General features: G+C 57.4%; 10 protein-coding genes across 10 annotated transcripts; 5 read left to right on the plus strand and 5 right to left on the minus strand.

Annotated features, from left to right (window-relative positions):
* Positions 1–517: 517 nt before the first annotated feature.
* On the plus strand, positions 518–1444 carry CkaCkLH20_02159 (uncharacterized protein; the record flags this gene model as incomplete). Its single annotated transcript, XM_038884878.1, has 1 exon — positions 518–1444. One exon carries the CDS (start codon positions 518–520, stop codon positions 1442–1444), a length of 927 nt encoding a protein of 308 aa, XP_038749666.1.
* Positions 1445–1561: 117 nt separating this feature from the next.
* Positions 1562–2665, minus strand: CkaCkLH20_02160 (glutathione-dependent formaldehyde-activating enzyme; the record flags this gene model as incomplete). Its single annotated transcript, XM_038884879.1, has 1 exon — positions 1562–2665. The coding sequence occupies one exon, from the start codon at positions 2663–2665 to the stop codon at positions 1562–1564; it is 1104 nt and encodes a 367-aa protein (XP_038749667.1).
* Positions 2666–2997: 332 nt separating this feature from the next.
* CkaCkLH20_02161 (major facilitator superfamily transporter) lies at positions 2998–4578 on the minus strand (the record flags this gene model as incomplete). The annotated part of the gene is made up of 1 exon (XM_038884880.1): positions 2998–4578. The coding sequence occupies one exon, from the start codon at positions 4576–4578 to the stop codon at positions 2998–3000; it is 1581 nt and encodes a 526-aa protein (XP_038749668.1).
* Positions 4579–5431: 853 nt separating this feature from the next.
* On the plus strand, positions 5432–6322 carry CkaCkLH20_02162 (vesicle transport V-SNARE protein; the record flags this gene model as incomplete). The annotated part of the gene is made up of 2 exons (XM_038884881.1): positions 5432–5518; positions 5576–6322. 2 exons carry the CDS (start codon positions 5432–5434, stop codon positions 6320–6322), a joined length of 834 nt encoding a protein of 277 aa, XP_038749669.1.
* Positions 6323–6488: 166 nt separating this feature from the next.
* CkaCkLH20_02163 (thiamine pyrophosphokinase) lies at positions 6489–7364 on the minus strand (the record flags this gene model as incomplete). The annotated part of the gene is made up of 3 exons (XM_038884882.1): positions 6489–7052; positions 7105–7178; positions 7232–7364. 3 exons carry the CDS (start codon positions 7362–7364, stop codon positions 6489–6491), a joined length of 771 nt encoding a protein of 256 aa, XP_038749670.1.
* A 613-nt stretch (positions 7365–7977) lies between these two features.
* On the plus strand, positions 7978–9088 carry CkaCkLH20_02164 (mitochondrial intermembrane space protein mia40; the record flags this gene model as incomplete). The annotated part of the gene is made up of 3 exons (XM_038884883.1): positions 7978–8185; positions 8261–8645; positions 8710–9088. The coding sequence occupies 3 exons, from the start codon at positions 7978–7980 to the stop codon at positions 9086–9088; spliced, it is 972 nt and encodes a 323-aa protein (XP_038749671.1).
* Positions 9089–10105: 1017 nt separating this feature from the next.
* CkaCkLH20_02165 (uncharacterized protein) lies at positions 10106–10889 on the plus strand (the record flags this gene model as incomplete). The annotated part of the gene is made up of 3 exons (XM_038884884.1): positions 10106–10267; positions 10353–10792; positions 10859–10889. 3 exons carry the CDS (start codon positions 10106–10108, stop codon positions 10887–10889), a joined length of 633 nt encoding a protein of 210 aa, XP_038749672.1.
* Positions 10890–11671: 782 nt separating this feature from the next.
* Positions 11672–13031, minus strand: CkaCkLH20_02166 (uncharacterized protein; the record flags this gene model as incomplete). The annotated part of the gene is made up of 2 exons (XM_038884885.1): positions 11672–12574; positions 12660–13031. 2 exons carry the CDS (start codon positions 13029–13031, stop codon positions 11672–11674), a joined length of 1275 nt encoding a protein of 424 aa, XP_038749673.1.
* Positions 13032–19209: 6178 nt separating this feature from the next.
* On the plus strand, positions 19210–20631 carry CkaCkLH20_02167 (aspartyl protease; the record flags this gene model as incomplete). The annotated part of the gene is made up of 2 exons (XM_038884886.1): positions 19210–20395; positions 20456–20631. The coding sequence occupies 2 exons, from the start codon at positions 19210–19212 to the stop codon at positions 20629–20631; spliced, it is 1362 nt and encodes a 453-aa protein (XP_038749674.1).
* Positions 20632–21060: 429 nt separating this feature from the next.
* Positions 21061–22505, minus strand: CkaCkLH20_02168 (uncharacterized protein; the record flags this gene model as incomplete). The annotated part of the gene is made up of 2 exons (XM_038884887.1): positions 21061–22334; positions 22394–22505. 2 exons carry the CDS (start codon positions 22503–22505, stop codon positions 21061–21063), a joined length of 1386 nt encoding a protein of 461 aa, XP_038749675.1.
* Positions 22506–23420: the final 915 nt, after the last annotated feature.

The raw sequence follows: 23420 nt of genomic DNA on the forward strand, positions 1-23420 counted from the left end.
GTTTTCAGTGAGCTCCAGCGCTGAGAGAGACCGTCTTAGTGCCCTTTGAGATGAGCTTAGTCATTTGGCGGGATTCCGCCATTCGTTTTCCACCACCAAAGACATGGATTCTCTTTCTTCCAAAGTTCATCCTCCTTGCCCTACGCCGCATCCGCACCCGCGCTTACATCTGGGGGCCCCTCGAATCAGCAAGCTCCAGGATGACGGTTAAGTGACCAGAGCTTTGGGCTCGCAGATGCGCTTCTGGCGGCGTTCCGTCTGGAGAAGATGGCCGCCTTTCAAATCGCCGACGCAATCCAGGCAGCGGGATAGTCCTCCTCGGCGGTTTTGCGCCGAGTTCCTTCAAGTGAAATGGAGGTATGAGAGCGGCGAACACATGATGGGGAGATTGAGGATATACATGCTCCAATAAGACTCGTCTATCAGCTCAAAACAACTACCCTTGGACGCAATCTCTTGCTTACCTGCAGACTCAATCAATCTCAACCAAACCACAATCAAGCACATCACCATCAACATGACCCAGAACACGATCTTCGTCAGCGGCGCCACGGGCACAGTCGGCGGCGCAGTCGCCAAGAACCTCCTCGAATCCAACATCGCCGTCCGCGCCCTCGTCCGCAACCCGGACTCCGACGCCGCCAGGACCCTCTCACGCCTCGGCGCGACCCTCATCCCCGGCGACTACGACGACGAAGACGCCCTGAAGAAGGCCACGGAGGGCGTCACCGGCGCCTTCCTCAACCTGATGCCCGACTTCGTCGACCACGCCTGGGAGCTCAAGACCGCCAAGCGCATCATGGCCGCCGCCAGGGACGCCGGCGCGACGCACTTCGTCTACAGCAGCGGCTTCGCCGTCCAGGCGCCCGAGAAGCTGAGGCACTGGGACCCCGACAGCTTCACCGCGATGGTGCTGCTGTCGAAGCAGTCCATCGAGGAGGAGGTGCGGCAGGCCGGGTTCGAGAACTGGACGATCCTGAGGCCGGGCTACTTCGCGGGGAACTTTCTCCTCCCGCAGGTCGCCGTGTTTCCTGATCTGGTTAACGACGGCAGGTTCGTGAATGCCTTCAAGCCCGACTCGCAACTGCCGGTGCTGGATCCCTACGATATTGGAAAATTCGCGGCGGCGGCGTACCGCGACCCGGCGAGGTTCAACGGCCAGGAGATACCCATCTCGGCTGAGAACATGACCGTGGGTGAATTGATGGCGAAGCTGTCCACGGCGTCGGGGAAGGATATCAGGGCTGTTTTCTTGTCGGATGAGGAGATCGAGGCGCAGAAGGCGGGGAATCCGTTCATTGCTGGACAGTTGGCCGCGCGTGACATGGTACAGTTTGCGGACCAGGAGAACACCAACAGCTGGGGGATTACTCTGGGCACGTTCGATCAGTTCTTGGAACATGAGAAGGCGAGAGTGCAGGAGACCTACAGCAAGCTTGCTTGAGCTTCGAAGTTCTCGATACATAAGAGATTAGAAAGGACATAGTACATCAGTATACAAATAAATCTCCCGTAGGTTTTCTTAAGCACTTCTGCCTCCAATTTCAAGAAGAGCTATTCCTTAGGGATACATCTCCAGGATCTTCCCCTTATCCCCATACTTCTCCCCCCATCTCGCCGTGCCCTCAGCCAAAGCCTCGACGAGCGCAGCATCATACTCCCTCCCGTTCTCCGCCCAGCCGACCTTGACCGTCCTCCACGTCAACCAGTCCTCCGCCAAAACCCCCTCGGGCGCCCTCAGCAGCCCGACGGCAAGATTAAACAACCTGTCGCCGTCCACCAGCGCCCGCTCGGGACCGCTGTAGAAAGCCAGCACCGACGCGCCGCACACCCCGCAGAAGGACCGCGACACCTTCTCCGTCGACTGGAACATCTTGGACGTGCCGAGGGTGAGGTCCCCCGGCACCCGCGGCGCGATGCACGACTGCGGGACGAACGCCCAGCCGGTGACGTGCGCGCCCGTCTGGAGCCGGCAGTCGCCGCACGTGTCGGCCCCCGCCATCCACTTGCCCGGCTCCGTCGGCGAGATCCAGTCCCTGTAGGACGCGACGCCGGCCGAGGGCCTGGAGATGGTGAAGGAGACGCCGCCGCAGTGGCACTGGCCGCGGAGCAGCTCCTCGCCGTGCTCTCCCGTCTCGAGGGCGGGTGCCGCGGCGGTCTTGGCGTCTGGGGTTTTCGGGTTCCGGACGTTGATCTCTTTGCCTGCGATGCTGGGAAGCCAGTTGTACAGACCGCCGCCGGGGGCCGAGTCCGTGTTGACGTGCTGGTGGATGTCCCACACCGAGGGGACGTCGTCTTTGTTGGCGTCGAAGATGGAGGCGGATATGACCCAGTCGTCGTCGTTGTTGATGCCCTGGTCTCCGATGTGGCAGCCGCAGGTGCTACAGAAGTAACGAGTGTTCGTGGCAGTGGCGTGACGATAGGCCGTCAGCGAGGAGAGCGACGAGGGGGAGATGAATGACGGGGCGACGCCGCTTGGGAGACGAGCATGGAATGTGGAAAGCGTGCCGTGGGTGTAGCGACAGGTGCTGCAGTGGCAGAGGTGGACTTTGAGAGGGAGAGCGGAAGTCGGGACGGTGATGTTGAAGTGGACGGATTTGCAGTAGCATTGAGCCGTCAGCGTCTTGCTGGCAGACGGGGCTTGGGCGTTCGTTTCTTGCGCCATGTTTGAATCTGGTGATGAGAGACTCCGAAACTGGTGAATCGCGGTGGATTGTGGTGAGATTTAAGGTGAGCGAACGTGGCGCGCTGATCTTGATGCATCGCACTAAGACCCCGCGATTCTGTTGTCAAGAGCAGGGCGTACTATGTACAGGCAGCAGCAACCGAAAGGCGCAGACCCAATCATGTATGGAGAATCACGGCGATAATGCTGGAAAAGTGTTGCACTGCGGAGACGAAAAATTAGACGAGATCGATTATGCATAAGTTCCTATCTAGATGTCTTGGGTATCATACTCTCTGCAAGTTGCTAATGCACCGGGTGGTATCACAATTTCAAGCCTTGTCCATCTTCTTCTTCTCTTCTCTCTCCTTCGCAGCTTGGCGCCACTTGACTCCCCAGTACATGACAGCCAACAAGGCTGGACTGAACACAATGTAGAACATGGCTAATACGGTGAATGCCCAGCCAACGCCAATGCCGTTGATCATCGGCAGGATGGCGGCGGTCGCAGCGGCGCCAAGGAGGCACCTCGTGAAGTTGTTGGCTGCCGTGGCAGTCCCGGCCTTGCCTGGGTGAATGTCGACGATGAGCGTGTTCGTCGTGTTATTGAATCCGATCATGCCCACTCCAAAGAGGAAGAGCAACACACAAGGGACGGCTACGGGGGCGCCGATGTGCAGAACCCATCCCCAGATGAGGAGCAAGATGGAGCTGAAGTACAACAGGGGAATTCCGACCTCGAGGCGGGCCTTCTCGATGGGGAAGCCGGCCATGTCTTGCTGGCGAGACTTGTCGTAAGAAATGCCCAGGCGTTTGCAGTGTCGCCGATAGTTCCAGTTGATCAGAGGGCCAACGACGAAGCCAGCGACGACGGAGCCGCCTGCCAGAGGCAGATACATGAGGCCGACTTTCAAACTGTCGAAGCCGTAGAGCTGCTCGAACTGGGTCGGCATGGAGGCGGCAATGGCGTAGAAACCGGCAAAGACGATCGCGCTGAAGCCCAGGAGCAATCCCATTTCCTTGTGGAATAGTAGAACAAGCGACGCAAACGGGTTCATCTTGAACTTCAAAGAAGGCTTTGCCGTGTTTGACGTCCCTCCTGTCGTCGTCCTTGTGACTGCGGCGCCATCCGCTTTCCTGGCCATGAAGAAGTCTTTCAGCAGCTGATAGCCAGTTCGATACAGTTTCGGAGGCCGGACGGAGCCGTCATCGACAATCATGCGGCACGTTTCTGGGAAGAACAGCAGGAGAGCGATGAAGAAGACGCCTGATAGAATGGCGAGAAACCAGAAGATGGACCTCCAACCGAGGAACTGGGTCAAGATACCGCCGAGGACTGGACCCAACGCTGGCGCCAAAACGATCGGAACCACCGTGATTCCGATGTATTGCCCTCTTTCCGCGGACGTAACAATGTCGGCGACAACTGCAGAGGCCAGGGCAACAGTGCTGCTAGAGCCAGCTGACTGCAGGCACCGGACGACGAGCAAGGAGGCGAAGTTCTGAGATAACGCTAAGCCGATGTTGGCGGCGATGTAAACCACAAAGCAGATGACATAGGCAGGTCGTCTGCCGCTGTTGTCTGCTAGCGATCCGATGAACATGGGGATGATTCCTTGGAAGATCATGTAGGTTGTCAAAGTGATGTTGATGTCGGAGTCGGAAACGTTGAAATCGTGAGCCAGGACCGGCAGGGCGGGCAGGTAGATCTGAGCGGTAAATGGCGAGAAGAATGCAGCCAAACAGGCACCCAAGACGATGAACCGCTTCTCCCATGTCGTGTAAATAGAGTATCGAGGCGGCTGTTCGGGCTCTGGTGGGGCGGCGGCTTCGACATCTTCCAAATCTGACTTGGTAGATCCGGCTCGTGAATGTGAGTTTTGCGAAAGCGTTGGAGTTGCAGGTCTAGACATGGTGAGTATATTTCTGATGTCTTTGCTCGATGGCGCTGGAGTAGAGGATGGGCATCAGTGGCGGGATGAAGTCCAGATATACTCGAATCCAGCTTCGGGAATAGGAGTTTGTGAAAGAACCTGTCTGGTCTTAGAACCGTCGGTTGACCTTGATGAGATAATTGACCATCGTCCCGCATGGCCTATTCGTCGGGTCGGTAAGGCGGCATCACTATCGAGCGGACTGCATGTCGGTGCCGAGTCGGCGGCCGCTTCTGCCTATAATGGGGACAACATTCTCCACGACGGCCGTATCATCTGAGCGGGTACTTCAACCGAGTAGTTGGTCCTTAAAAGGATTTGGCTTCGGTTGGCCTTGTGTCCGGATGAGATTGTTGGTAAGTCCGATTTCGTCGAATTGTGACCGAAGCTTCATCATGGAAAATGGCCGACTGCCAGATACCAGCCTGCGGTCCGGCGTCGGCAAAGCATGTCGGGAACAATAACCGGTCCCATGACGGCGGATCTAAACAAAACCCAGCTTGGTTGCAAGCCAACACGTGAGTGACTCTGATAGAGGAAGTGCCATACGAAGGTCCAAAAAATGTCGACAATGTTTGATTTGAGATGGAAACCAGATGGCATTTACACGCAGCGGAAGGGCGATGAATCGACAGGGGTCCCTTCATCGTGGCCGCACTGGCCAAGGGACCAGAAGATACGTACACAATGATTACATAAGGTGACAGCGGTTGCCAATGCGGAAGGCGGTGACGTGTTTTCTTCGAGAAGCCACTTGTTGTAAGGTCGAGAGCTCCTGAGTTGCAATTAGACCTCGGGACCCTGTATTTGTACGAAGCGCATCTGCTCGATACTGCTTTGCGCTTCATCAACACAACACGATACCTGTCCAACACGAGTCTGCAAGGAAATAGAGCCTCTCGCAACCCGAGATACTATGGTATGTTAATGCATTGAATCGCCTCAGCGCAAAGCCGTACCCGCTAACCCGTCGCAGAACGTCCAATACAACTCGGCCCTGCGCCAGAGCAAGGCCATCCGCAACGACCTCGAAAAGCTGTCCTCGTCCGCCGCCCAGCCCGCCGCCCTGACCCCCTCCGAGATCGGCAACGTGTCCGCTTCCCTCGCCTCCTTCTCCAAGACCGTCGACGAGTACAACCAACTCGCCCGCCAAGAGCTCGTTCCCAAGAAGCAGCAGGAGGCATTCGAGCGTGTGAAGCGCTTCCGCGAAGACCTCGCCGATTTCCGTTCCCAGGTCGACAACCTCAAGAAGGCTCGCGAGGATGCCGCGCACAACAGCAACCGAGGCGAGCTGCTCGGCCGCAGAGCCTACGTCACCGCGACCCCCGAGAACCCCTATGCCAACGTGAACAAGGGGTCGTCGACATTTCACAGCCGAGGCGCCTCGACGGGCCAGGCCGGCGCAGGTGGTTTGAGTATGGGAGGCAACGATGTCACGAGGGAACAGCACGCCCTGCGCGAACAGAATTTCTTTGCCCAGACGAACTCGGCTCTCGACGACTATATCGCACGTGGGCAAGCAGTGCTCGGCGACTTGGGCACACAGCGGGAAATGCTGAAGAACACGCAGAAGAGGCTATACTCGGTCGGCAACACCCTAGGCATCTCAGGGGACACCATCCGCATGATCGAGCGTCGTGCCAAGGAGGACAAGTGGATATTCTGGGCTGGCGTCGTCGTCTTTTTCCTCTTCTGCTGGTTGGTCATACACTACTTGCGATGATTCCGGGTCTGTTGGAGTTGGGCGGGCATATCTAAAAGCGAAATGGGTCTGGTGATGTTCTGGGCGGGCAAGGCGTTTGGCGTCGGCGGCTGCGAGGGGGCACCGCGCAATTTCTCGAGCATTTTTGGGGGCACACCGTGTACAGCAAGCGACAGTCGAGTTTGGTTTATTCGATGCCCGCGAGGGCAATGGTGAAAAGCACCGTGTTCGTTGTCTCGACCTCGACCACCTCGGTCTCTGGTAACACGTGGTTACTCGTGCTGATGTGACCTCCAAACTTGGTCTCCCAGTTCTCGACGTCCCACTCGAGGCCCTTTGTGGTGATGTAGCTCGTTCCCCCAACGGGGATGATGCCAACGTACTTTGCAAAGACGTCGGCGCCGCCCTCGCGGACCCTGATGTGGTGGCGGCCGGGAAGAAGCAGGAACGTCAGACTCTGGCCAGAAACGAGGTAGATCTTACCGTTCGAGTAGTCGGGGCCTGGTTGGAAGAGGTACAGGTGGTGCACCTGGCTGAGACCCTGATCCACGCGGCCGCCGAGGCCTCCAAGAGCAACTATATCGACCTTGGAGTCGAGCTTCGACCGGATCCAGTTGACGGCTTTGGTGAAGTCGGTCGAGATTTGGTCCGTCATCTGGACGATCTCAGTGGGCTTTGGCTGGCCTGTGTAGAAATCTCTGACTGTGGGTTCCAGCGAATCCAGGTCACCAACGATGGCGTCGAGATTGGTCTACAACGGATTAGAACATAGTCCCTGATCAGAAGCCGGAGCCGAAACCAACGTATTTTGAGTGCCCTGCCTTGTTCAGGTCATGAAGCCGATTCGCGCCGCCGTCGGCTGCGACTCGAATGAGAGCTGCAGCGGGTGTCAGTGGCACGTCACCATCGCGATGTAGAGTCGCATCGTACCATTAGTCCACAGCGAGTCGAACACCTCGGACTGCCTCACTGGCTGGTTCAACACAAGGAGCGAGTAATCCACACTGCTCTCGGGCTCTGTTTTCCGGAGAAGGGACACGGGACGCCATTCGAAGGGCGACATCTTGACGTTGTTCAGCAATTAAGCGGGTTGAAATGTAGGTAGCTATCTAAGGCCGGCGAGGTACGAGATGATTCACTCCCAAGGTTTACCCCACCACTTCCAAGGGAAGAGGCCAAGGTGCTCAACTCAACTAGGTACCTTAGTCCAGTGCAGTGTCACGAAAATGAATGCAAAAGAGCTTGTCGACCGACCAATGTCCGAGAAATACGTTTCGTTATAAGTAGGTGAGATAGATGTCATCCCTAGTGCAGGTACCAAGATGAGATCAGAGGCATGACCAGATCGGTGCAACTGGATCGGCGACCAGTAGAATTCAGGCATGAACCCGCCCGATTTCTCCACTGAATTCTTTTTTTCCTTTTCCTTCGCCCGCCCGATCGGCCGGAGCCACCCTGCGTTACAGGCCTGGCAACGGGGCCGATTGCGCCGCGTAAACCCCGGCAAAACCCGAAATCGAAGCTTCAATTTTCTTTGCCGGGTCATCGATTACCAACCCGTTACGTGCCCTCGACCGCGCCCTCCGCGAATCTACCCAATCCTTCCGTCTCTTCCCCTTTGTCTTAGTACCCGTCTTTTGTTCTTTTGTTTCCCTTTTCTGGTTCAACCTCACACAATGTATCGCAGCGCCGCAAGGTCAACACCCCGCGCTCTGAGCGCCGCCCGCCAGTCCGCAATTCGCGCAGCCCCTCGACGATTCGCCTCGACAGCATCACCCGCCGACAAGCCCCGGACATGGAAGAGCTCGGCGCTGAGATGGGGCGCGGCCGTCGGAGCCATCTACTGGTACAACACGAGCCCTGTCTTCGCTGAGGAGCCCGCCCGTACGTCCTAGCCATGCCGTGTGGGAGAAGGTCAAGGGAGCATCACCTAGCTAACTCTTGTTTTGCGACAAAAAGCCCGAACGATTCCCGCGCCGTCCCAGTTCTCCGAGTCCGACCTGACCACCGTCGACGCCATCGTCGAAGAGAAGCGCAAGCGAGCCATCGTCAAGGCCGACGAGACCAGGCCCGCCTCCGTCCCGGCCGCCGCCGTGGACGCCACCGACAAGAACCATGTCGTCGACGCCGAGGGCGCGCCGGCGCCCGGCTCCCCCGAGGCGCTCGAGGCGGAGGCCGACCAGCAGGGCGCGTTCAACCCCGAGACCGGCGAGATCAACTGGGACTGCCCGTGCCTCGGCGGCATGGCCGACGGCCCTTGCGGCGAGGAGTTCAAGGCGGCGTTCAGCTGCTTCGTCTACTCGACGGAGGAGCCCAAGGGCATGGACTGCATTGAGAAGTTCCAGTGCGTAGACACTACCTGACAACTGACGAATGCGGCGGGAGATGGATGCTAACTTTGGTCACAGGGGAATGCAGACGTGCTTCCGCAAGTACCCCGAGGTCTACGGCGCCGAGCTCGCCGACGACGAGGACGCGCCCGCCCCCGAAGACGCCCAGCCCGCCCTCGACGCCAACGCCGATGCGTCCGTCGCCCCTCCGACCCACGCGGCCGAGAAGAAGGAGGAGGTCAAGAAGGAGACCAAGGCCGATTCCCCGGACCAGGCCCCCAGGTCGGAGGTCAAGAGCGAGATCGAGATCAAGAGCGATTCCGAGATCAAGAAGGTCGAGGTCAAGCCCGAGGCCGAGAAGAAGCAGGAGAAGAAGGCGGCGCCCAAGGCGGAGAGCGTCGACCTTACCAAGCCCAACACCGCGGCGACGGACGCCACCGCGGCGAACAACAACTAGAGCAAAGCACTTTTGCACCTCGATAAAATTACGTGTGTGGATAGTAGAGGGTAGAGACGAGGGCGGCTAATGACCAGCATGATGGGAGGATTCGGGCATATTCCATGTACCATAATCGTGTACAAAGTGTACTAGTAGGGAAAAAACCAAGCAAAACAATAGACATACACTTCTCAATGTTTTGGTTTTGGATGCTATTTTGGTCAGGGTTCTAGTCGAGTCACACATTTCAGGGTGGGAATAGCCTCAGAATCCCCTGGCAACCTGCAGAATGACTCCCACCCTCCAGACCCATTCAGGTACAGCATGAACAACATCATCTTACGACAGGCTACCTTAACGTAGTAAAAGTGCCAACACACAGGGCCCCATCCGAGAAGACTGGATGCTCCGCCAGCATGACACGCCGTTCCTGGCCCTTCCCGGCTCCCTTTCCCCGGGCCCAGCCCGAACACCCCCATATTAAGGTGGATATATGACGTTGTGATTGGCCGGGAGCTCATGTGTCCCAAGCTCCCGAGCCGCATACGTCATTGGCTCCAGACGCCGGTGCGCCAACCAAGATCAAGGAAAGCTCCCAGGGGGCGGACACCTGGAGGGGGACGAACCGGTGACGGTGAGGGGAAGAAGGTGTGTGGTCACGGCCAGCTCATCAGGTGCTGCAGGTTAGTGGTTTTACCACCCTTTCCCGCCGTGTGCGCCATCGGGCTGTTATTTTTTCTTCTCTCTTCTTTTCCGTCCATTTTGTTAAAATTTCTCTCCCGGTTATTTCCCTTCACATGACAACCACCTCTTAAAAAGGGAGCTCCCGTCATCCTTCCCACGTCACTTGCTGATCTACACACCTTCACGCACGCTCACACTCACACCACTTCGACGCTTGAAGATTTTGCTTGTCTTCTCCAAACCACATCTCTTCAACCTCACATCACCAGTAACACAAGTAAGTTCTGTCTCTCCACCGTTGTTTTGTTGTTGTGCTCTTCTGGCGGTCGTGGACCTCGTCCCAGCCATCGCATGATGTCATCGTCGTCGAGCTTCGTTACCACGGCCATCATAGACCAACAGAAAATCTCTGCTTCGATCCCCGACCGCCCTTCACCCGCGCGTCTCGCTAACATCTCCAAAGTGTCGTACGCCGAAGCCGCATCCAGAGGTCCCAAGCAGACCCCCGAGGAGGTACGTCGACCTGATCGCGTGACACCCTCTTTTCACCCCATGCAACATAAGAGAAAAAAAGGCTAACAACTTCCCTCCCCGACAGGCCGCCGCCCCTCCTCCCCCCGAAGTCAGCGTCGACTCCGCCGCCTCCACATCCTCCCTCGTCGACGTCGACATGCCGAGCGTGCACACCGTCCCCAACGACTTCCTCGAGCAGGAGATCCAGACCGAGACCCAGGCCGACCGCCGCCAGCGCGAGGACGACGAGGCCAAGGCCCGCGCCGAGGCCGACCTCGCCAAGAAGAAGGCCGCCGGCCGCGCCCGCCGCGCCGACAACTGGCTCAAGCGCCAGTTCGCCTCCCTCAGCGACGGCTCCGCCGGCGCCCTCGCCGTCTCCAACCTCGTCGGCGTCGTCGGCCTCAGCGCCTTCCTCGGCTACAAGGCCTGGGGCCTGTACGAGCGCGGCCGCCTGTCGTGGCAGAGCGTCGGCCTCGGGCTCGGCATCCTGGGCGTCGTCGGTCTCGGCGAGGGTATCCTCGGAAAGTGAGTCACACTCATGCGGCTAAACCTCCTTTTCCTCGCGGTAGATACTGACGTTTCGGGTTGCAGCTACCTCTACAAGACCAAGGGCAAGAAATAAAGAACGAGATATGATGACGACACACTTGGGAAACTTTTTGCGGATGGCTTTATAGTCTTCTCTCATGGGGCATGATTGCAGCGCGGATTTTCATGGAAAGGCTCTCCGCTTCGTGTATGTACTTGGCGTTCAGGGCGAATACGGAATGATACTCCTCACCTTTACACAACTGCCGTCCTATATGCTTTACTTGCTTGACTTGACTTGCTTCTAGGCTCACAACAGCGTTCCTCTCCTCGGACCCGATCATCCCAACACCAACACCAATACGCGAACAGCACACTTCCTCGGTATCGACAATAAGTATTGAATATACTAAAAGGAGACTCCGCCGCTCTCGGCTCGAAAAGTTCGCCTCCGCTGCTCATCTGGTAGTGGTAGTAGTATCGTAGAATCGTACAGACAAAAATAAGTAGGTGTCGCGAAAGCTCAACATCCCCAGTCGCTATGCCGTTTGGTTGCTAACTCCTCCAACCCCCGTTTGAACCTTTGGACCCCGGACCGGACACCTTTAAACGCCCTCGCAGCACTTCTCCGCGCGCATATCCAGCCTTCTTCTCTCTTTGTTCAAAGTTGCCCCCAAAAGCCCTTGCCAGCCTAGCCGTTTGCCTTTAAGCCCCATGCCCGCCGGCCCTCTCGCGCACGAGGAGGGCCGTCTTACATCGAAACGCCGTCCAACAACCACGAATCCTACAACGGCAGGTCCGAGGGCCCTTTCGTGTACTTGGCCTCGACCGCCCACACACTCTGTCTGTCTGCCGTCTGCCGTCTGCTGTCTGCGCCTACGCGTTGCGGCTGTTGTTGTGCAGCTCCCTCAGTCGCTTCACCCAGTGGTTGCGCAACGGGGGCGGCATTTTGCAAAAGATCATCGCCTTGTTGTCGTCGGTCAGGGCCTTCTCGGCAATCTTAAGCTGGAGGTCCATGTCCTCGTCGGCAAAGTCACGGAAGAAAATGTCGATGGCCTGTTCTGGGTATCTGGTCGGGCCGCGGATGGCGTCGGCGATCTTGGACAAGAAGCCGTCCTCGAGGAGCTGTTTGCCGGCGTTCACCATCGAGGCCGCGGTGGCGTCCACGGTGTTGTTCGTGGAAGCCGAGGCCGAGGCCGATGCCTGGCCAGGGTTCACGTAGCCCGATATCCGACGGCGCTTTTCTGCCGGTTGGACCGTCGGGTGGCCCATTTGCGCGGTCGGGGCCTTGGCGCCGCCGTCGGACGTCGGCGCTTGTTGCGGGAACCTCTTACGTCCCGTGGCCGTCTCCTCGGGTGGCGTGAGAGCGCTCGTGCCGGCGATGTGCGTTCTAGGCGGGATCGCGGTCGAGGTGGGCCGTTGTTGCAGTTGCTGCTGCTGCTGCTGTTGCTGTTGCTGCTGTTGTTGCTGCTGGGGTATCATGGGCTGATGAACGGGCGCTACGGGGGTCTGGCTGACCGAGCCGCGAGTTTGCGCCGGTTGTTGGTTAACCCCCGCCTGCGAGGGCGGACGGTACGACTGTTCGACTTGCAGATCCAGCACGGCAGTGCCCGGCATATCCGGGTCTTCGGATCCTTGGATGACATCGGGACCTTTGCGCTTCGGCTTCATGATGCGCTTCGGCGCGCCGCCGGACCCGATGACGTCGGGATAAAGTATGTCCATGTACTGCTCATGTTCAAACGGGCGCCCTCTAAGCGCTCGCGAAAGTGGTTCTTTCTTCAGTGAAAGGTTAGCGATGATGGTCTTTATCGGGATTTGAAGGGAGGACGGCCGAACGGCGGAACGGGGCGCGTTGACGAACCTCGATATGCGCCTTCCAGGCCTCCTCGGAGGCGGTGACGGTGCGAGTGGCCGGGTTGTAGAGGAACTGCTCGTCCTCGCGCAGGCCGCGCCATAGTCGAAACTTCTTACGCGCATTGTCCGACTTGTTGACGAGATGGCTCTTGGTGGGATATGCGCCGTGTTTCTCGCGCAGGGCGGTGGCGGCGCGATCCCAGGCCTCGGCCTTGAAGGAGTGGTTCTCGCGCAGGCCCAGCTTGACGGAGTCGCAGAGGGAGCGGAAGAAGGTGGCCTCGTAGGCGGGCGTCCAGCTGAAGCGCGGCGCGCGCTTGTCGCGATCGGCACCGGCGACGCCGGAGGTGCCGTCGGCTCCGGTGAACTCGTCGTCCGACATTGAAGGGATTCGGAGTCGAGGCGACGACGGGGAGGAACGGGAGGCGACCGGAGGACTTTGGAGGATACGGGTGTATCCCCCGAGTGTCTATCGGAGGGAGGATGGATGTGGGACGGGCAGACCGGTGTCTTGGACCCTGAACGGAGATGGCGATGTGGCCGTGTGTGTGCGTGCCGGCGGCCCTCGGAGATTGGGTAACGGGGTGAACCGCCAACGGCCGTGTATGTTGGACGTTTGGCCAGAGACACCGACGATAGGACGGACCTGGACTCGAGGGATACCTTGGACGTTTTTTTTTTTTGCGAAAGCACGGTAAGGTCCTTGAGGTAAGGTATGTGGATGGAATGGAGGGATGGGGGCGTGTGTGTGTGGATGTGGATGCGGGTGCGGGTGCGGATGCGGGCGTGGACGGTGGGCGTGGGCTTGGTTGGGCTTGGGCTTGTGGGCGTCCACTGTCCAGTAGATAGGTACAGTGTATGACCCGACGGAACGGAGTTGTCGTCGAGGTTTGCGTCCAGTCAGTTTGGTGTGGTTTGCGCGGGAAGCGAGCGTTGCCGTCACCGTTGCCGTCGCCGTTGCAGTTTGTTGCGCGCGTGGGGAAAATGGACGGGAGAAATGACGGGTGCACCACCGTCTGCTGTCATTCGGTTCGGGGTCCTCTCCTGAAGTGGGCTGCTGCTGCTGTTAGGATAAATCAGCGAGGCTGGCTGGCTGGCGGCTGCGAGCTGAGCGTAAGGTAACGGATACAGCGCAAGGCGGGGCAAGCAACGAGTCGGGCGCAAAGTCACGCCTTTCCCTTCTTCCTGATGGTGGTTCTCTTTTGGTGTTGGATTGGTCAAGACCCCGAAGCCCAAGTCATTCGTTCATTGGGTATTATTTCCTGACGGTCAGTTTGGGTACGGATAGTGTTCGCGCCTTTCCCTCTGGTTGGGTGCGGACGAAGTGGCCCGTGGCTTATGGGTCTATCCGTCAGCGTTAGGCTCAGGCTTCGCTTCCCGAAAGAGCTTGGTTGGTTGGACTCGGGTCCAGAACTCCCAGAACTGCCCAGTCATGTGTCTAGACTCCCCCTCGGATGTTGACTGGTCCCCGTTTCTGACGTGATGTTCCATTGGCTGCTGACTTGGACCCTTGCCGTTTTCCGCGCGAACCGAGCATCAGCCGTGGCACGGGCCCAATCACGTGGGGGTTAAGGGTGGGCCTGATACGTACTCTTTCTTCTTCTTTCCCTCTTGGGTCTAGCGTGTTTGTCATTCTCTGCACAGACCACAACGTGTGGCTGACATCTGAGGCGCAGCTTTCGGCCATCCGGGTCCCTGACTCACCAGCCTCACCAGCTGCACCCAGCTGCACATCGAAAGCTGCCAGATGCCATTGAATGACTTCCAGGTTGACCAACTCCACCTCGGTGTCTCCCTCCTCCATGTCCATCATCCATCATCTCCAGAATATTCCCAGCAAAAACTGATTCATCCCCTCGATTAGTTTCCGGCTTGGCAGAAACACCAAGACTCAATCACTCCAGCATATGGCGCATCTTATTGTCAACCTTCACTCGCTACCTTGTTTTGTGGGCGCCCTCCTGCACGTGTAGTGTAGGCCCGTTTTCTCCTCATTTTCCACTTTCTGCCTTCCTGAGCCGCCATGCAGGTCAAGCTTTTTGCCTGCACGCCCGCCCTGGCCAAGGTGAACGCGACGACGAAGCCTCAAAGACTGATGGCGCCGAGTCGAGGCTAATACCCCATCTTGTTATTGGGTGCTCATCATCGCAGATGCTTATTGTTTCCGCCAAGGAGACACATCATCGCCAGCGATTGCCGTCGCTAGTGAGTATCAACAAATACCATCACCGCCAAGATGCAGCACCAAGATGAGATTCACCCTACTTCACATGTCCACCACCGTCATAATTCGGCGCCATCCTCGGACTTTATAACTTCTAGTCGTCTTCCGAACACGAGAGTCAACAACTGGCGCTGGCGCTCTGCATATTGCTGACTCTGGCCCCTCCTCACGACACACTTGATACTTTGAGCTACGTCGAGAGACAAAACTGCCAAGCTGCCAAGCACAGCGGGTTTTTGAACAAGTCCGGTCCATCTTGACAACAACGTTAATGTCGACGACTAAGTTGCCTCTTAAGAGCCTCTTCGGTAACACCCACTCACTCACTCGCGCACTCACTCCTCAACACCATCACCACTCGCGACGACATCATCGTCCGCCAATCCTCCGAGCCTAAATCCGAGGTGAGCCTGGCTGCTCCTTGGACGGTTCTGCTCCTGCTCCTCTATTTCAACCCTTTTTTTAGGTTGGCTTTTAGAGTTGCTTCCTCCGACATGACAACCTACTTCTATGTGTTCCGAGGCACGCGGCTGTTCAGATGATGGGCGGCCGGCGAGCCCACTCTTGACTCACCGAGTACCTAATTTACGGTTGATCTCATCTTGTGCCTGCTTGCCGCAGGGTCCGGTTTCTCAGCAACGTGACGGCTCAACCTTATACTCGCCTGTCTTGCCTGTCTTGCCTTATGGGCGACAGATCCGCACAATGCCTTTTTTCCATTTGGACGCATGAACATGGGGCAACAGGCAAGGCAAGGCATGGTATGGCTCATGCACACCACGATCCATGGAAGATGAGATATATCCTCAGGCGGTTCCATCCGGTGATGCTTCTCAATGGTCCCTGGATGAAGCGCTGAACAGCGTGTTGCAACTTGCAACATGGAATCTTTGAGGCGAAGTGCATCAGCCGTCGTCACAAAGATGAAATGAAAACGAGTTGATCTTCAAAAGCTGCTCAGCCCAGCCTGGGTAGCGATAGCCGCGTTTCTCGAGGGCAAACAGAATTGCAAATCGTGTTGCAAGGCCTTCAAGTCTCTGACATCTCTCAACCAAGACCCTAGCAAGAGCCAAGAGCACATTACTCTTGTGGTGAGGTTTGCTACTCAGGGCCCAACCATGTTGACGCCTCCAATCGTCAGTTGGTCCCATCATTGGCTGGCTTGCGGCGTCAACATGCAGCAGCAGTGTCGTGCTCATCTGCGGCCACCAACTCAGCAGACTCAGCCAGACTTCACAATTCGCACTTCAGTACCCATCCCGCAGCCACCCGTACCTTTACGCCCCGGGCGCATGTGCCGCTCGGAACTTATCGCCGGCTCGGGAAGCGCGAACAGACCGGGATGTTGCCTCACAGCGCTGTCTCAGAATGTTCAGTGGACCGTTTCAGGGCCTGTCAGCGTGTCCATTTGAGGATCTTCACTGGAGAGGCGACGAGGGGTTTCCCCCACCATCCTGCACGCTTCCAGCATTCAAACACCTTCAACCGCCAGCAACAAGACTTGGACAGACCTGGACGCCTCTGGCCACCATCGACCGACTGGGTCTCGTTTGCGCCGTGCCGTCCCCGAGAAAGACCACGACGACGGGCTTACATACGTTCCAGACGATGACTGGGGACGGCCTTGTATCCGGGCATTCGTCACCAGGCGTCATCGAGTTGTGCCGAGTTGCCCATCCCCTTCATATCGTTTCTCCTGAACCTCCTTGCCTAGGGGTGTTTCTTCCATTCTTCTGAGGAGACGATGGTCGCGAAAAGATGAATAGCCAACTCAGGGATACGGCAATACGGATTCAAGGGGTTCAGGTCCGGCAGACCAGAATTGACACAACTCATGCTGCTCGAGGCGCCTGGTCCGGTCCGTCCATCACCTGTCTTGTCTGCCACACACGCGAGAACGACGCTCACTTGTCCTAGAAGAAAAGAGTCCGAGTTCCAACCTCGCGCAAACAGTGGCAGTTTTGGCTTCGCATTCAGCAGTGGCGCTCGTTTCCTCTTCGTCCGAATCAGGGATTCGTCGAGTCCCTCATTCGACCTACTAATTATGTTCGGTACTCCTCATCCGCAACACCAAAGCTTAGCACGCCAAGCATATGGGGGCGTGGATAGATCGCCCTTGGCGCGAGATATCTTAGCCCTCCCCTCCTCCTTGTCGTTTGCTCCCCAAATGCCCGGCCAAACCCAGCCCAGCATCTTGAGGCTTAGCCTAGCGGCGGGAGAGCAACCATGGGGATCGCTGAAACGCCAAGTGGAAACAACTGTGAACGCTGAATACCGTCAAGACCCAATGACGAGATTAATCGAGATTAACCCGGGATACCATCCGCATGGGAATCTTCCGTCGAACCACCATCCCTCGCCGCCTTCTCCGCGCTCGATCCCTCTCCCCTGCTGCGATTGGAAACTGACGTACCGCAGCAGCAGCAGCAGCAGCAGCATCCAACCTCCTTCGAATGCAGTTCCTGCCCGTCACAGAAAACTGAGTATTTGACTTTCGTTTCCAACCGCATGGGGGAGGGCTTGAATCGCAGTTGCATCGACAAGTGGAAACCCCGTTCGTTCCTCGACCTGCGTAAGGATTGTTGTTCGATACACGCTGCCAAGAATAGCATCAATACCGCATTTTTCCTGTTCTCTTCTTCTTCTTCCTCGTCGGATATCCGTCGTCCCCATTTGTCAATGTTTTATCTGAAGAAGAGAGGAAAGCAAACCCCTTCAGTCGACTTTAAGCAGCTGCGAAGCCGGCATCTGGCATCCATCCAGTCACTCAGCAATTCAGATCAATTAATTTGAATAAGGCTGGTGGGGACTGGCGCTCGTGGGCCGCTTTTACCTGCGACTTCGTCTAAATGCTTAGCCACGCTTACTTGGACCAAGGCCAGGCTTCTGGATGGTCGATCAGCGCGACGTCCTGGCTTCGGCTCACCGACGCCGGTTCGGTGGAGAACGGAGAACACGGGGTGAGCAAGATGTCTGGCCATCTGCAAGAGAAATGGAGAAAATGCAACGGCCCGGCTAGCAGATCCCGAGTGCTTGATTCTCTTGGCCACGACGCTTGTGTTGAGTGTCTCTCTCTCTCTCGAGCGACACGCTAACCAACGTCTACGCAAGCATCCAGGGCTTAGCTCAGGTCTAACGATGGTGTTGGCACCAAAGGGATGAGATTGACAAGCGCCTCGCTTTCGTCTTACCGTCGCTGATATCTCCGGAGCCCATCTAATCCGCGGCGATGTTGTCCTCGCCCGTCGCCGTGGGAAGTGATGCCGGTGTATCAACGCCAAGCAAAAACCTGCCAAAGCAACGACGGTCTAATAATTCGTATTGAGCCAAACGAGACCTCAACTACAGCCGCTCACCGAGTTTCCACGGCATGGCAAACTTTACATCCGAAGCACCAACATTTCTTGGCGACTTCGACCTCTCAACGAACCACGAACAAGCAGAGCCAGAGCCAAAGCCGTCTGTACCTACGAAAAGGCCAGAGCCAGAGGCAAACCATCCTCCTCCTCCCACACACACACATGCAGACATCACACACCCTCAACCCACAGCCCCTGCGCTAGCCTCCCGGCACCGATCGACCGGTATCCCTGTTCTGCATCACAGCTTGGCTCGCTGTGGGGTAAGGGGACTCCCCTGCTTGTGCCCGATCTACCACTCCTCGACGTATTCGCAGAATTCCAAACATGCTGCCAGATCCACCCCGTTGCCGCAACTCGTGTCTTGGATCCCGACTGGCGGGAGTGGACGTCGACCTCCAATACCTGATCCCAAGCGCACACCCCCTCTCGCCGCCTCTTCTCTGTATAGCCATCGCCCTCAGTCACCTCAGTCACCCCCTCGCAGTAGTTCGACCGGTCCAACACCAGATCCATCCTGTCCCAGGGCTTGCCCGGCCTGACATGGACGCGCACGCCCTCGTCGAGCGGGACAATCTGTGACCAGGGCATCACAACTTGAGACTTGGCCCGCCTGGAGGCTCCAAGCAACCAGCGCACGACGTCGTCGTCCCATTTTTTGCAACATGTATAATCCTCGCAACCCATGCCACCCAGTGGCCATCTCTTGAGTTTCCTACTTTGAACATTAACTCGATCCTATCCTCCCTTCTTTTTCCCTTTCTCTCACGTCCTGGGTTACTCTTCTCTTCTCGGCCTCACCGTCACCAGTTCCATTCTTTCGCGAACTCTTAATTCCTGTTTTCTTTTTGAGGACTCCTGGCGATAGCTCCTCGTCCTTTCCTGACAACAGCGACGAACCACCTGGCGTGGTCTTTTCTTTCTGCCCTACAGTTCTCAGACGAGTAGTCCTGGTGACGGAGACGAATATAGACAAAATGGAGTCATCTGTATTGCGGACGCTTGTCCTCTTCTTCGGCCTCCTCGCCCTGATCGAAGCCTCCCCCGTCGAGAAGCGCGGCAACATCCAGAAGAGATCCTTCCTCGTTCCCAGAGTGCCGAACGAGAACTTCCAGGGCCACAATGGACCCAGGCAACTGATCAAGGCGTACCGGAAGTTCAGCATGCCCATCCCCCCGGGCCTGGCCGCCGCCATGGACGCCATGGACGCCCAGAACGCCGCCAACGCCCCGGCCGAGAAGGCCGAGGGCTTTAAGTCTCTCGCCGCCGGCGCCAGCAACGTGACCGCCGCCCCTGGCCAGCCCGGAACCGGTCTCGTCACCGCCACCCCGATCCGCAACGACGTCGAGTACGTTTCGCCCATCAAGATCGGTGGCCAGGAGGTCAACGTCGACTTCGATTCCGGCTCCTCCGACCTCTGGGTCTTCACCTCCATGCTCGACGCCACGTCCCAGCAGGGCCACCAGCTCTACGACCCCTCCAAGAGTCAGACCGCCGCCATGCTCCAGGGTAACTCCTTCAGCATCCGCTACGGTGACGGCTCTGGTGCTCAGGGTGTTGTCGGTACTGACCGCGTCGACATCGGTGGCGCCGTCGTCGAGAAGCAGGCTATCGAGATGGCCACCGCCGTCTCGCAACAGTTCGTCCAGGACACTGCCAACAACGGTCTCTTGGGTCTCGCCTTCTCCAAGCTCAACACTGTCAAGCCCCAGGCCCAGAAGACCTTCTTCGACAACGTCATGCCCAGCCTCGCTGAGCCCGTCTTCACCGCCGACCTCCGCAAGAAGTCCGTCGGCGCCTACGAGTTCGGCCGCATCGACACCACCAAGTTCACCGGCCAGATGACCTGGATCCCCGTCAACACCACCAGCGGTTTCTGGCAGTTCCCCTCCGAGAAGTTCGCCGTCGGCGGCGGCCAGGTCCAGCAGGGCACCGCCGGTGCTCAGGCCATCGCTGATACCGGAACCACCCTCATCCTCGCCAACCCTCCCATGGTCCAGGCCTACTACGAGCAGGTCCAGGGCGCCAAGAACGACCAGACCGTCGGTGGTGTCACCTTCCCCTGCAACGCCCAGCTGCCCGATCTCATGATGGACATTGGCGGTGTTTACATGGCCCGTGTCAAGGGTAGCGACATCAACTTCGCTCAGGTCGACGCTCAAAGTAAGCTTCCCAGACTTGACGCATCATGTTTAGAATTCAAAGCTAACCTCTTACCAACAGCTTGCTTCGGTGGACTCCAGGCGACCACCTCCAGACTCCAGATCTACGGAGACATCATGTTCAAGTCGCAATTCGTGGCCTTCAACGGCGGCAACATGTCCCTCGGCATGGCGGAGCACATTGTCAACAGCCAACAAGCGGGTGCCGCGCCCGCCGCACCTGGCGCAGCGGCGTAAGCATTGAGAAACCACCTCCTACCAGACACACACAACACCCGAGAGCGCGAAAACCAAGAAAAAAAAAACACACTTCATTTCTCTCTTCCAAATGGCATTAGGATTCACTCGTGGTTTCTCCAGGGACACCAATAACAACGCCGGCTCGACGACGACGACGATGAAGTCCGGGAGTGAGCGGAGGACGGCTGCCGCGGGGGGCTTAATGGCGCTTCCCCTTGCCATGTTAATCGCAGTGGTCATGAGCGTCTGAGACGACACAGCCGAATTTTTTTTTTAAGTATAGGACAAAAGACGATGGTGGTTGAATCCTCAGAGTCAGTTTAGATGTCTTGGAGCTTCTTTAGCCGGCATAGTAAATGAATGGCATTGTGATGAAAATCAAAGTTTCTGGTCTATTGATTGTTGTCCTCGAGGTGTTTATGATTTTCATGCATCATGCTTGTGGTTTGAGTTGTACTCATGTTTGCTGACCCGTTGACACAACTCCTTCAAAGTGTGACCAATCCACTCAAAGTCCTCCTCTTCGAGATACACCTGCGCGCTCAACCTAGCGTACCACCGCCCATCATGCCAAAATAACGCAACAAAAGTCTGATACTCACTCACCAAAGTCTCAACCATCCAATTGACCACAGGATAAGCCAGCTGTTCCGGCACCGCAACCGTGCCGTCCGGCCCCGTCGACGGAGCGTCGCCGTCCTTCCTCATCACCATCGGCAGCGCCACATTGACCAGACAACACTTGGTCAACGTCCCGGCCTTGTTGTCCATGACGAACGTGCCCAGAACGGCAGCCGCCCTCCTACCGCCCTCCTTCGCCAGCGTCCACGTGTACCGCAGAATCGCCTCCTCGCCGCCGATGCTCCTCCGCCACTCGATGGCGTCCTTGACGCAGAGGTACGGGCTGTTGTCGAGCGTGCCGACGTACCCGAAGTTCTCCACGAACGGCGACTCGGGCCCCGCGGGGAGGGGGTTGAAGCGCGCGGCGCCGGACCGCGGGACGTAGCCGTGGGAGGTCGGCACCGTGGACGCCATGAGGTGCTGGTTGCGCTCCGGCACGTAGAAGACGGCGCTGCCGCGCGGGGCGTGCAGCCACTTGTGGCAGTTTGTGAAGAAGTAGTCCGGGTCGAGGGCGGCGAGGTCGAGGGGCACCATGCCGATGCCCTGGGCGCCGTCGACGAGGCTGACGACGCCGAGGTCGCGGCAGGCGGCGGTCACGGCCTCGAAGGGGAAGCGGACGCCCGGGAGGCTGGAGACGACGTCGAAGACGCAGACGCGGGGGCGTTTGCCCTCGCTTCTGCCACGGGCGACGGCGGCCCGGAACAGGGCGACGATCTGGTCATCTTCGAGGGGGTAGGTGAGGGTGATGGCGCGGTGGGAGACGAGGCCGCCGCGGGTGTCGACGATGTAGTCGATGGTCTTGCCGCAGGCGCCGTAGATGGTGTTGAAGTAGAGGATCTCGTCGAGGCCGTCGGGGTTCCAGGGGAGGTTGCGGAGGACGGTGTTGATGGCGACGGTGGCGTTGGGGACGAAGACGACGGCCGAGAGGGGCGCGTTGAGGAGGTCCGCGGCGGCCTGGCGGGACTCGCGGAGGTGGTCGTGGTAGGTGTACCGGATGAAGGGGTCGGGACGGGCCTCGGTCTTGTCCTGGTAGTCCCGGAGCGCTTTTCGGACGCGGCGGGGGATGCCGCCGAAGGAGCCTGCATGAGAGTGAGTTTGTGAGTGAGGGGTTGTTTGGGGGGATCGCATGTGATCTCACCGTGGTTCAGGTTTCGATAAGACGGGTCGAGGAGGAATTCTTTCAGAAGCGCCTTGCCGAATGTCGGTGACGACTCCTGAAGGCTGATCTCATCTTCGATGTATTCGCCCATGACTTCGGTGGTTTACTGAGGTTTGAGTAGTTGGCAATGGATGAAGTCAACGAGATCGGGGTTTTTGGAGAGGATGTGTTCAATGCGACGCTGATAAGATGAGTCCGGCTTGTGTCCGATATCGACTCAATTCACAGGATTCGATGTGTATGAGAACTCAAGTCCTGCTTTATATCGCGACTTACAATCCTCTCAATACCAATTGGCTAGGTAGGTGATCTGTTCTGTCTGTCAAAAGACGCCTTTGGCAGTGGACTGCTTGAGCTTGGCTTTCTGTATGTCACCAGCAGGGCGCACCGGGCCGAGTTCAGTTTGAGCTTATTATCAATAACCGTCCGATCATAGTGCCTGAAGGTTGCAACGGCAGCCAACCATGAAAAAGATTGGCTAGACTCTCTGTTATGAATTCTTCTCACTGAAATACCACACCTCTATTCATCTTTACACAATTCTCAATTGAACCGTCGACACTCGACCATTGTGGATTGTGAGTGGGTCGGACTGAGCCCAACGCTACTCAGGTCCCGGATCCGCTACACGCTTCAACGAAGATCGTGGCGGACATAGCTCAGTTGGGAGAGCGTCAGACTGAAGTCAACTTCAATCACTTAATCTGAAGGTCGTGTGTTCAATCCACACTGGCCGCATCTTCATTTATTTTTTCGCATCCGTGAAGATTGATGGATTGTTTTTGAATTCATTTTTGACTCTTTGCTTGATGATCGCGCTCACCGTTGTTTTTGGCGCCCTGAGTTATGTCACGTTGACGCTGAACAAGAAGGAAGGATTGAGACTGTCTGTCTCTCCTTCTCGCACTCTATCTATCCACACAGGGGCTACCTTCCTCTCTCTCGGCTGAACGAACAGGTTTATCAGTACCAGCATTTCATAACTTTCTGCAGCGACAACAAATAC

The sequence above is a fragment of the Colletotrichum karsti genome (genome assembly GCF_011947395.1).
Source record: "Colletotrichum karsti strain CkLH20 chromosome Unknown Scaffold5, whole genome shotgun sequence".
NCBI classification, from domain to species: domain Eukaryota; kingdom Fungi; phylum Ascomycota; class Sordariomycetes; order Glomerellales; family Glomerellaceae; genus Colletotrichum; species Colletotrichum karsti.